At 38.3% G+C, this 13,361-nt stretch overlaps 1 protein-coding gene across 5 annotated transcripts in view; it reads right to left on the bottom strand.

The window, feature by feature from the left end:
- The window catches only part of Arnt (aryl hydrocarbon receptor nuclear translocator), a 73,792-nt gene extending 61,122 nt beyond the window's left edge, over positions 1 to 12,670 (bottom strand). For all 5 annotated transcript variants that reach the window (XM_027953885.2, XM_027953887.2, XM_071618464.1 and 2 more), the window contains exon 1: positions 12,509 to 12,670. In XM_027953885.2, coding sequence (XP_027809686.1) covers positions 12,509 to 12,533 — 25 coding nt within the window. In that variant the 5' untranslated portion in view covers positions 12,534 to 12,670. The remainder of the gene's footprint in view (positions 1 to 12,508) is intronic.
- Between the last annotated feature and the right edge of the window lie 691 nt (positions 12,671 to 13,361).

The following is a 13,361-nucleotide window of genomic DNA, read 5'->3' as shown; positions in this document are numbered from 1 at the left end:
AGTGATAAAGGAAGCATTACAAAACTAACAGATAATAAAATGTTCAAAAAGAAATGATGGTAGCAATGACTCATGACATGCCTAATTTGTGTAACAAATGAACCACTTAGGAATTTTTTTTTCAAATTTTATTTTTAAAAATCTACCTCCATTGTTGGACATAGTGGCACACACCTATAATCCCTGTGACTCAGGAGGCTGAGGAAGGAAGATTGCAAGTTTGAAGCCAGCCTTAGCAATTTAGCAAGGCCCCAAGCAACTCTGTGAGACCCTGTCTCAAAATTTAAAAAATAAAAAGGGCTGGGGATTTAGCTCAGTAGTAAAGTTCCCCTAGGTTCAATCCCCAGTACCAAAAAAAAGAAAAAGAAAAAACAATTTCCTACAAATTATAACAAACTGTACCAAACGCTGAACACAAAATACATGTCTTTAATACAAGAGTAAAGCACATATAATTATCTTTAATACATATTCACTTTAATACTGGATAGAGAATACTTAAAAGGCTGGGGATGTAACTCAGCCTATCATGCCTCGGGGTTTGATCTCCAGCACCAGAGAGAGGAAAGATACAGAGAGAGAGGGAGAAGGGAGGGAACACACTGAAATGCCAATATTAAAATAGTGATATGTCTGTAATTTTGTATGTGTGGGGTTTTTTGTTTTTTCTTTTTCTGCAGCACTGGGATCCAACCCCAGACCTTACACATACTAGATAAACACTACTGCTGAGCTACATGCCCCCCAAATAATGAGGCATCGCAAAGCTACAATCATCAAAACAGTATGGTGCTCACATAAAGACAAATATATAGATCAATGGAATAGAACAGAGCAAAGAAAGGAATCTAGGGAAAACACCTCACAAATATGGTCAATGAATTCTCAACAAGGGTGCCAAAATCATTCAATGAGAAAAGACCAGTCTTTTCAACAAATAGTGGGGAGAAAATTGGATATCTATATGCAAAAGAATGACCCTACTCCATATAATAAAACTGAATCAAAATGGATCAAATACCTAAAGGTAGAGGAAAAAAATTATAAAACTCTGAGAAGAAAATACAGAGAGAAACCTTCATGACATGGAATTTGGCAAAGAATTCTTGGAAATAGTATCAAAACCCCAAATATGGGGATGAAGATGAATGGATAAAGAGAAAGTAGTCTAGACATACAATTGAACATCATTCAGCCTCAAAAAGGAAGTTCTGACACATAAACAACATAGATGAACCTTAAAGATATTATGTTAAATGAAACAAACCAGTTACTAAAGGACAAACAATGTATGATTTCATTTATATGAGGTACCTACATCATTCATATTCCTAGAAACAGAAAATAGAATGGTGGTTGCCAGAGATTAGGAGAAGGAGGAATGGGGAGCTACTATTTAATGGGTATGAGTTTCAGATGAAAAAAGATCTGGAGGTAAACTACGGTAATGGTTGTACAGATATATAAATGTATTCAATGCCATCAAACTATATACTTGCAGCCAGGCTCAATGGATTACAGCCAGCCTGTAATCCCAGCAGCTCAGGAGGCTGAGGCAGGAGGATCACAAATTCAAAGCCAGCCTCAGCAAAAGTGAGGCGCTAAGCAACTCAGACCCTCACTTTAAATAAAATACAAAATAGGGTTATGGATGTGGCCCAGTGGTCAAGTACCCCTAAATTCAATCCCCAGTACCCAAAACCAAAACAAAACACTATACATTTAAAAATGGTTAGGAAGATAAATTTCACTATGTGTATTTTTCTGCTATTAAAAAAAATTTTAAATAAATATGCACATATGCATATATATATAAAAATAAAAGCCAGGCACACATGGAATCACAGCTACTCAGAAGGCAGAGGTAGGAGGTCTACAAGCTTGTGTCCAGGTCAACCTTGGCAACTTAGTTAAGACCCTATCTTAAAAAAATAAAAAGGACTGAGGATGTAGCTCAGTGGTAGAGCACCTGCTATGCATGAGGCCCTGGGTTCAATCCACAGTACAGGGGGGAATACACACACACACACACACACACACACACAAGTGTAGTGGTATGCACTTATAATCCCAGCTACACAGAAGGCAGAGGAAGGAGGATTGAAGCTTGAGTCCATCCTGAGGCAACATAGCAAGACTGCATCTCTAAAAACAAAATAAAACAAAAACAAAAAATTCCAAGTTGTTCTATATTAATGAGATAGGTTATCCACTACATATATGAACATGACAAAAACAAGTTACAGCTGGGTACAGTGGTGCATGCTATAATCCTAGCAACTTGAGAGGCCTCAGACAGGAGAATCCCAAGTTTGAGGCCAGCCTGGGAACACAGCAAGACCCTGTCTCAAATTAAAAAATGAAAAATACTGAGGTTATAGCTCAGTGATAAAGGCTCAATCCTCAGCACCAAAACAAAAACAAAATTACAGAAAAGTATATTAATATAATTTTTAATATATTATATTCATAACCAAAGTCTGAAAGGTCTCATACTTATTTGTGCCTACTATGCCAGGTACTATTACAGGCCCTGGAGATAAATCAATAACAGACAAAAATCCCAACCTTTATAGATCTGACGCATTAGCGGTGACAAGATTTAAATGTAAATTATAGAAGTATGTGGATGAATTAGACTCATAAAAAATGAAGCAATAAAGGCCAAAATGAGAATGACAAGATGAAAAGATACCTCTAAAATAAATTTTATTTATTTGTTCATTCATTCTTTCATTTATTCTAGGGATCAAATTTTATCACTAACCTATATCCCCAGTCCTTTTTTTATTTTGAGACACAGTCTCGAAACTTGAGGAAGCTGGTCGCAAATTTGGAATCCTCCTGCCTCAGCCTCCCAAGGCACTTATATTACAGGCTTGTGTCATCACGCCCAGCTAAAATTTTAAACTATGTGATTTCTGAATAAGATAGTAGACTAAATATATGCACCCACTTTTACTCCCTCATCTCCTCACACATACAACAAATATATACATATATATATATTTTTTTAAAGGAAAGAATTTATGACATAAAACCACAAGGATGGAAAGAGGAGCAGTCAAGTTTGAAACTAGAGATCAAAGAGAACATTGCCTTAGCAGACCCACAAGAACTGAATTCTAAAACAACAATGGAAAAGGCAGAAAACCAACCTAATTTACACTACAGAATTCCCTAAACCCTAAAGCTGGTAGTTCCAGGTACCAGCAGGTGTGCAGAGCAGTGAGAATGAAAACTAAAAGGAGAATTAATCACAGTGTTCAGGAGAGATGTGGATTCTGATCCTATCCTCCATTTCTTCTGACCTGAGCAAGTGCCCCTTCCTCACTGTGCCAAAAGATTTACTTCCCAGACAGTATAAACCAAAGATTCTCTGGTCTAGGAAAAACCAACTGAGTTATAGGCCCAGACTAAAAAATAAATTTTTAAATAATATATATGTGATATCAACCAAGATGAAAACAAACATAGCTCTTTGTTCAGCTTGGGAAATTAGAAAATCTATACTTGTCATGAAAGATACAGAAAAGTTAGGAAAGATACAGAAAAGTTAAGAAAGGCCAAGTTTTAAAGGAAATATTAATGAGGAACTATGTAGTACATTAAACATTATTCAAACAGAGATGTGTTTAAAATAGATAAAAATATAGAAAAGTAAATGCTGAACAAGGTAGAAAGGCAAGCAGCAATTAAAAAGGCAGGTAGGTAGGCGGGCACAGGGGCACTATAACCCCAGCAGATTGGGAGGCTGAGGCATACATACATATGGGCTGGGGCTCAATCATTAAGCACTACTGGGATCAATCCATGGTACTAAAAAAGAAGGCAAGTAAATAAGCAAACAGGCAGAAATGAAGGAAGCTGCTTGGCTTACTATCTAGTTAGGAGTTCTAGCCCAAGGAATGACAGTACCAGCCCTGGGTTTGTTTTCATTTTCTGAGCAAGAATATGAAAATGAACAGGCAAAAGGGATAAAGAAGGGTACAGACAGTCAAAAAGAACAAGCAATGAAGTGTTTCTTTCTGGTTTCTTTTTGTACAAGGGATTGAACCCAGGGGTGCTCAACCCACTGAGGAGTTACAGCCCCAGCCCTTGATCCCTTCTTTATTTCTTCTTTATTTATTTATATTATGAGACAGGGCCTCACTAAATTGCTGAGGGGGGTGATCGAAGTTAAACTTGTGATCCTCCTGCCTCAGGCTCCTGAGCCACTGGGATTACAGGCATGTGCCACCACACCTGGCAAAGCACAGTGTTTCTGAAACTAAGTTTCAAGAAGCAGCTCATCAAAACAGTTCAATTATGGAGTAAAAGAACTCAGAAGGATTCTAGTATAAACCTTAAAAGTTATTGAAAGAGCTGAAACACAGAACTATGAGAAAAGAACATAGAAAGTTACACAAAAGATTTTAGGAAACTGCACCCCTTCAGCTCCTTGTTCAGCACCCTGTACTCTCTCTCCATCCCAAGTAATACTGTGCCCTACAGGCTGCCTGATGTGATATTTCATCTTCTTCATCAGCTAAACAGGTGATACTGGACCAGGATGTACCTCAATGGTTGCAGAAAACCTGCCTAGCATGCACAAGTTCCTGGGTTTGAATCGCATTACTGAAAAAAATAATAATAATAAAATTTAAAAAGCAATACCCTGCCCTCCTTTTTCCTCTCAAAAGCTATCCATTGTAGTACATATCAGTAGTAAATAATACCAAGACATAATTTAAAAAGTCTTGTGGGGCTGGGGATGTGGCTCAAGCGGTAGCGCGCTCGCCTGGCATGCGTGCTGCCCGGGTTCGATCCTCAGCACCACATATAAACAAAGATGTTGTGTCCGCTGAAAACTAAAAAATAAACATTAAAAAAAAAAAAAAAAAATTCTCTAAAAAAAAAAAATAATAATAATAAAATAAAAAGTCTTGTAATTTAGCAATTAAGAATGCTGACTAGGGCTGGGGACATAGCTTAGATGGTAGAGTAATTGCCTAGCATGCACAAGGCCCTGGGTTCAATCCCCAGCACTACAAAAAAAAAAAAAAAAAAAAAATGCTGACTATGCTGGGTGCAGTGAGAATATGCCTGTAAATCCAGCCACTTACTTGGGAAACTGAGGCAGGAGGATCACAAGTGTGAGGTCAGCCCTAGCAATTTAATGAGAATCTGAGCAACTCTGCGAGACCCTGTCTCAAAACAAAGGACTGGGGACGTAGCTCAGTTGTAAAGCACTGAATTCAATCCCCAGTAACCCCTTACCTCCAAAAAACATTAAATTAAATGAAATAATACATATGAGGACTGAAATAATACATTTAGAACATTTATCATACTATTAATAAACTTTAATAATAGTTACTAAAGTATTATAAATGAATTATTGATGTCAATGGCTTTATCAGTGTTCCTTCTTCAAAGAGTATTTTCATATTAACATAAAGAATTATTTATTTATTTATTTATTTGTTTGTTTATTTATTTATTTATATTATGAGACAGGGTCAGCCCTAGCAACTTAATGAGAATCTGGGCAACTCTGTGAGATCCTGCGAGATCTCATTAAGTTGCTAAGTTGATAGGACTACAAATAGTACCTATCATTAGATGTGGTTTCCAGAAAGACCTTAAATGTGTTCTTTTATTGTTACATCTAAGTAAAATAAATAACCACAGAAACATTGGACAGGGCGGGGGTTGTGGCTCAGCGGTAGACCACTTGCCTAGCACGTTCGAGGCCCCGAGTTCGATCCTCAGCACCACATAAAAATAAAAACAAAAGTATTGTGTACACTATTAAAAAAAAAAAAAAGGGGGCTGGGGATGTGGCTCAAGCGGTAGCGCGCTCGCCTGGCATGCGTGCGGCCCGGGTTCGATCCTCAGCACCACATACAAACAAAGATGTTGTATCCGCTGAAAACTACAAAATAAATATTAAAAAATTTAAAAAAAAAAAAAAAGAATAAACCACCAATGCTGGGTTTTACATTCATTCATTTAATCCACAAATATGCACTGAACTCTGGTCTTATATACTAGACATTACTGTAAGAATTGGCATACTATGGTGAACGTGGAAAGCAAAAGTGCTCTCATTAAACTTATGTTCCAATTACATTATTGAAGCCATAAAACTTACTTTGTCCATTCAAACTATGGTGAAAATGTGGAGAAAAAATACAAAAGGAAAAAAAAGACGAAACAAGACATAAATTAAGAGAATTTATCTGAAAAGTCAGAGATAAGCTTCTGATGTAGAGACTAAATAACAAAATAGGACAGTGTACTCTGGCATACAGAGGAAATTAATAAATGTGTCCATTCCTTTCTCTGGGTTTGTTTTCTTTTTCTTTTCTTTTTTTTTAATATATTGTTTTATTTGTAGATGGACACAATACCATCATTTTATTTATTTATGTGGTGCTGAGGATCGAACCCAGGGCCTCAAATGTGCTAGGCAAGTGCTTTACCTATGAGCCACAGTACCAGCCCTGGGTTTGTTTTCTTTTTCTTTTTCTTTCTTTCTTTTTTTTTTTTTTGAGAGAGAGAGAGAAAGAATTTTTTAATTTTTATTTTTTAGTTTTCAGTGGACACAACATCTTTATTTTATTTTTTATGTGGTGCTGAGGATCAAACCCAGCGACCCGCACATGCCAGGCGAGCACATTACCACTTGAGCCACATCCCCAGCCCCCTGGGTTTGTTTTCTTACGAACCAAAGAATTGTCTTATTTGACAACTATCTTGTTTGAAAATGAGAGAACTATCTTGTTTCCAACTCAAAAGTTTATTCACTGATGTCTACTTACTGAAATCATCATGATATGAGACAGCATTCTTAAAAACAGGTGGACTACAAGAAGTACCTATCATTAGATGTGGTTTTCAGAAGGGCCTTAAATGTGTTCTTTTATTGTTACAAGTAAGTGAAATAAACTACATAACCACAGAAACAATGGACAGAATTGTTACTCTTGCACCCCTTTATAGGACTGTACTGCTAGAGAATTAACATTTAAAATAAATATTCTGACTAGCCTAAGGGGGAAAAAGATGGCTCCAAAGACAGTTTCCACAATAGAGGATTTAATTTTATTAGTTTTGGAATTAAGCAACTTCAAGATGTTATGACCTAACTCAAGAATAAAGGATTTTTTATTTTTCTGCACTGGGGTAGAACCCAGGGTCTTGCACATGCTAGCCAAGTCTTCAGTCACTAAGCTACATTCTCAGCTGGTTTTATTTTCTTGATTACTGCAATTTAGTTTTTGAAGAACAACTACCACTTGGCTTGTTGAAATTCCTATTGTTATTGCCTTAGAAGAAAGTCATCCACACAGAAAACACAGGATGTAAGGGCAATCTGGATTCAACATCTGTCACCCCACGATCCCCAGGGTTGACTCAACTGATCTGGCTGGCTAGGTGGGTGTTTCCTTCCTCTGTCACCACTCCAAATGCATCCCTCCAAAGCTGTCAGCTTGGTCAAAGAGGACAACCTTCCCCGGTAGAGGAGGATTGTTCTTCAGTCAAGAGTGAGTATGGTATGAAGACATGAATTGGTGTGAATGTACTTTGTATACAACCAGAGATATGAAAAATTGTGCTCTATATGTTTAATAAGAATTGTAATGATTCCACTGTCATATATAAATATAAATGAATAGATAGATAGATAGAGAGATAGATAGTATACGAGTAGCTGCCCTCCCCTATTAGAATCTCCAAACAAGCTCTCAAGGTCCACACAAAGAACACAAAACACCTTCTCAAAATACCCATAAAACAACATATTATTCTCATCTCTTAGTAAACTATTTGAATGTGGAGGGGGGATAGCATGCCAAAAACTAAGCGGAGACCACTATTTCAAAGCAACAAGAAAACTAAAGTTCCAAGAATGCTGAAGTATCTACTTCTTTTTTTTTTTTTTTTTTAGTTTTTGGCGGACACAATATCTTTGTTTGTATGTGGTGCTGAGGATCGAACCCGGGCCGCACATATGCCGGGCGAGCGTGCTACCGCTTGAGCCACATCCCCAGCCCCTCTCTACTTCTTAATTTCTAAGAAAATACAGAATATTCAGGATGCCACCACCAATCTACTGCATAAAGATAGGCAGATTGGGATTTCTTTTCAAAATGTTAATTATATTTCAATTGTTGAATTAGTAAAATACACTTAATGAATTTTTGAACGGTCTTTGCAATTTAATATATTTTTAAAAGTTTGGTGTTTTTTTGCTTGTTTTGGCAGTACTAGGGATTGAACCCAAGGCTTCACACATGCTAGGCAGTGCTCTCCCACTGGGCTATATCCCCAATCTTCTTAAGAAGTATCTTGACATCTTAATTTTATGCTGCCTGAATTACTATTTTCCTATATCTGAAAAAGGCAAACAAAGGTAATGGATAAGAATTTTGTTAATTGATGCTTTTTAAAACTATAATTATACTGGTGAGAATTACATTAAAAGAATTTTTCTTTCCTAAATGTCAGCCTTTACAAACCCAAACAGCATTCCTCTTTTGCCTTCTACTATATTTTCCATCCACAATAAACTGTGCATAATAGAACACAAAGACTTCTCTGCTAATGAGAATACCAGAATCAAGAGAGGAAAAACCTACACTCATTACAAACTAATTCACATCTCATGTTTGAATATTAAATTGTAAATCAAATCAAAATGCAATCTTGAGGCTGGGGCTGGGGCTCAGTGGTAGCGCACTTGCCTGGTATGTGTGAGGCACAGGGTTCAATTCTCAGCACTGTGTATAAATAAATAAAATGAAGGTCTATCAACAACTAAAACAATATTAAAAAAAAAAAAAAAAAACTAATCTTTTCCCAACTAGTCCTTTGGTGCACTACAAATTGCACATCCAATTTTAAAAGTGTTCCTCAAATCAGACATAACTTTCCTATGTTCATATATGAAAAACTCTACATCACATACAACCACAAGAATAGGAAGTCACACTCCATGTATGTATAATATCAAAATACACTCAACTGTCATGTATAACTAAAAAGAATAAAAAATTTTAAAGTAACATTTTTTTAAAAAGGAATAAATTTGGGCTGGGGTTGTGGCTCAGTGGTATAGCACTTGTCTAGCATGTGTGAGGGCCTGGGTTCAATTCTCAGCACCACATTAAAAAAATAGATATCATGTCCATCTAGAGCTAAAAATATTTTTTAATTTTCTTTAAGTGTTCCTCAAAATTGTTAGCAATCTATACACAAGAAAGACTATTTGCCACTAGTAAGTAGAACTAATGAATAATAAAGTATGAAGAATTACCAATTCATACAGACAAAAAAGTCATCATTATCATCATCTTAGAACTATCACTGCAACACAACAGACTACAAAATATATCATACTCTTCTGATCCAACACCATATTGAGATATGATAAAAATGAAGAACCAGGTCCCTTGAAGAAAGACAGCCACCAGCAGTCTTTAAATCAGAATAAGTGGGTTGGGAATGTAGCTCAGCGGTTGAGCTCTTGCCTATTATGCACAAAGCCCTGGGTTCAAGTTGCAGCACTTTAAATATTAAATAAATCAGAATAAGTACAATTACCATGATGAAATGTTGTCATTAACCCTAAATAAAGATTAACTTAAATAAAGCTTAAGAGAAAAGTGAATTCTTTTTTTTTGGCGGGGGGAGTGTTACCAGATATTGAACTCAGGAGCACTCCACCACTGAGCCACATCCCCAGCCCTATTTTGTATCTTATTTAGAGACAGGGTCTCACTGAGTTTTGCTGAGGCTGGCTTTGAACTATCGATCCTCCTATCTCAGCCTCCCCAGCCGCTGGTATTACAGAAATGTACCACTGCACCCAACTGAAAAGTGAATTTAAAAAAAAAGATCTTTTGAAAACATATAAGACAGAACTAACAAGGACTATAGGGAAACAACCAGTATTCAACTCCAGCAAAAATACAAAGTAGAAAGTTTTCAAAAAATAGGATTATTTTCTTGGTTCCTAAAATGATTCTAAGGTAAGAAGATATGTTGCAGCAAGGGATTCGGACCAAAAATTCATTTACTTTCTTTTCACTGAACACAGTACATTTCTACCCTATGTCCGTCCATTCATGGATCTCATTTTCCAAAATTCAACAAGCTACCAAAGTCATCTAGTTATTTCCTAGGGAGAATTAACTGTAATATAGCAAAAAGAGGATTGGAAGTAAAAATTAGATTTGAACTCTCTAGATATGCATTACAACCTACTCCATGTCTTAGACGTGGCCGGCGAGACTTTAATTAATGTTCACTGAGAAACGTCAAGAAACTAAACTTTTTCTGAAAGAATGGGAACTGTCTCAACCTAGTTCTGATAAAGTTTAAACCTGGGGTTCTGGACCAAAGATATGTCGCGAACCCCAACCATTACACAACAACCATTACACATCTATGATCTTCCTTTTGCTAGAAAGGGGTAAAGGGAAAAATGAAGAAAAAATACATTTTCTTATTTAATTATCATGTACTGACTGTGGGATTGATAAACTTAGAAGAGATAGAAGAATCTTTTAACATCAAAAGCAACATCTAAGGGCTGGGGTTGTAGCTCAGTGGTAGAGTGCCGGCCTCATACATATAAAGCACTGGGTTGGATACTCAGCACCACATAAAAATAAATAAATAAAATAAAGGCATTGTGTCCATCTACAACTAAAAAAAATTTTTTTAAAGAGAAACATCTAAAAATTGCATAAGCAAGCAAAAAACAATAAATAAAATCATCTGTTTCATTAACAAAGGGTCCTGAACCAAAAAATGTTATTTTCTGATTAGAAATTTAAGCTGATATTGGTCAGCTAATAAAAATACTATCAAGAGACTGTCATTCTGGTAAGTGTTGTTTAAAAAAAAAAAACAAAATAAAGCAACCACACCCACACAGCTGGAGAAAAGCTTCTGACATATGCACTAAGACTTGTTTATCCAGGCCACTTCTTAATAAGAGAAATGCTTTGCAATTTGACTAGGGTTATATAAGAACTTTGCAATGTGTGATCAATTTAAAATCTTGTTTATTTGCTCCCTAGTTCACAGATAAGTTATTTCACTCCAAGATCAGGTGTCCCTAACAGCATTTTGCCAATTGTAATAGTTTTACTCCATCACTCAGCACTTTCTTCAAGAGAATTTTAGCCATTAATTTTATTGCCCTTTCCCGTAAAAATTTTTTGAAGATTAAAATGTTAATATTGATGTGTGACATATCAACATCTTAAAATAGTTCTCTCCTGGGGGCTGGAGTTGTGGCTCAGTGGTAGAGCACTTGCCTGGCATGTGTAAGGCACTGGGCTCAATCCTCAGCGCATCGCATATAAATAAATAAATATAAGATCCATTTACAACTAAAAAATATTTTTGAAAAATAGCTCTGCTCCCAGAAGCATTGTGAAAAAGACAGTAAATTTAAGGATGATTTCAATTTTAGTATCAAAACCTGCCTTTCAGAGACATAAAGAAATTCAAATTTAAATTTCAACAGTGAATGACAGCAAGGAATTCTTCCTCTTCCATTCCCCACTCCACTTTTTTTTTTTTTTTTTTTTTGAGACAAAGTAAATTGTGAAGCTAACCTGGAACTTTTGATTTTCCGGCGTCAGTTTATGGTGTAACACACCCGATCAAAAAAAAAAAAAAGATTTCTGGGAAAGGATATATTTTATTTTACAAGGCAATGACCAAGGATATTGAAAAAAAATTCCTAGGGAGAAATAACTGTAATATAGCGAAAAGAGGATTGGAAGTAAAAATTAGAAGATTTGAACTCTCTAGATATGCATTACAACCTACTCCATGTCTTAGACTTGGCCCGTGAGACTTTCATTAATGTTCACTGAGAAACGTCAAGGAACTAAACTTTTTCTGAAAGAATGGGAACTAGTTCTGATAAAGTTTAAACCTGGGGTCCCGAACCCCCACCATTACCCAAACCTCTGCCCTCAGCACAGGCCCTCCTAACACTTAAAAAGAAAATGTCAAAATACAGCCCGGGGTGGTGGTGGGAAGGAGAGACCCCTGAGTAGATCGTCAAGAATTTTAAATTTTAAAATGAAAACTAAACTCCAAAAGCAACGCCTCAGCTCAACAGCAACGTGGTCCGGTGTTTATGAACCCAACTACTCTGGAAGTAAGCGCAGCCACGGCGCCCACGGAGCCGGCCCCAGGCAGCTGCCGCCGGCGCAGGGTGACAGACGACCTCAGCACACACCGGTTCATCGCCCGAGAGGAGGCCGGCTGCCCGGCCGCCGCGGCCACTCTCACTCAGCGGACCCCCAATTCCCGCTAGGACTCCCCGGTCGCCGGGGCCGGGCCCTCCCCCATGGCACCCCTCCCCCACCGCCCAGTGCCCCGCCCGCCCCCGCACCGTCAGCCCCGCCACCGCCGCGCAGCCCCGGGTCTCCTCAGTCGTCAGCCCCTCGGCCCCTCCCCCTTGAGGGGAGCCCCAGTCCTCCCGTCTCCTCACCGGGGTTAGCAGTAGTCGCCGCCATGGCCTAGATGCCACCGCCGCCGCGCCACCCACCCCCCCTAGTGGGAGGAGCTGTCGCCACCGAGCCGGAGGAGGGAGGGGAGAGAAGAGCCACTCCCCAGAAGCGGCGCCCCCCTGCCGCCACCGCTACCGCGGAACCCAAGATGGCGGACGCAGCAACCCCCACCGCCCCGGCCCCGGGGAGGAGAGGCCCCGCCCACTGATGGGCGGGGCCATACTGCAGCCGGCCTCTCTGGGAAAGCGGACCAATGGTGTCCAAAGTGGCTAGCGGGCAGGGCTGGGGACGGCGCCTGCCGGTCCCTGGAAGGCAGGGCGAGGAAGAAATCCAGCTGTCTCCCTAAGCACGCCTTTTTTGCGTCAGAGGGAGGTCAGTGACCAGTTGACGTCAGTGAAAAGCAATGAAAAATGGGCATTTCACTAAAAAGTTTTGACTTGGTAGTCAGTTCGACCGGGTATTCCCCTGCGGACTATTTATTTCGTAAATCTTCTTTAGGTGTTCTAATACTTCACAAGGTGGCTTGTCCTCTAGTGGAAAAAAGTTCAATAACTAATTTTTGAAAGATTTCTAATGGATCTGGTAGGGTAAAAGGATCTGGGCATTTATGATCTGGTAAAGGAGATAGTGACAGCCCAAACCAGAGGCATTGAAGAAGTTATTTTTGATTAAGGTGAATAGAATAACATCCTTTGGTCAATAATAGGAACAAAGTGACAGGTTTTCAGTAAGGAAGTGATCACATGCTGACTGCACAGATTGATTTTCTAGTAATAGGAAGCACTGAGCACTTTAGACTACTTATATGTATTTTCTCATTTAATTCTTACAACT

This window comes from Marmota flaviventris, chromosome 10 (assembly GCF_047511675.1).
Source record: "Marmota flaviventris isolate mMarFla1 chromosome 10, mMarFla1.hap1, whole genome shotgun sequence".
Taxonomy (NCBI): Eukaryota; Metazoa; Chordata; class Mammalia; order Rodentia; family Sciuridae; genus Marmota; species Marmota flaviventris.
Note: the sequence above shows the minus strand (reverse complement) of the source record. Positions and strands in the feature narration are given on the sequence as shown.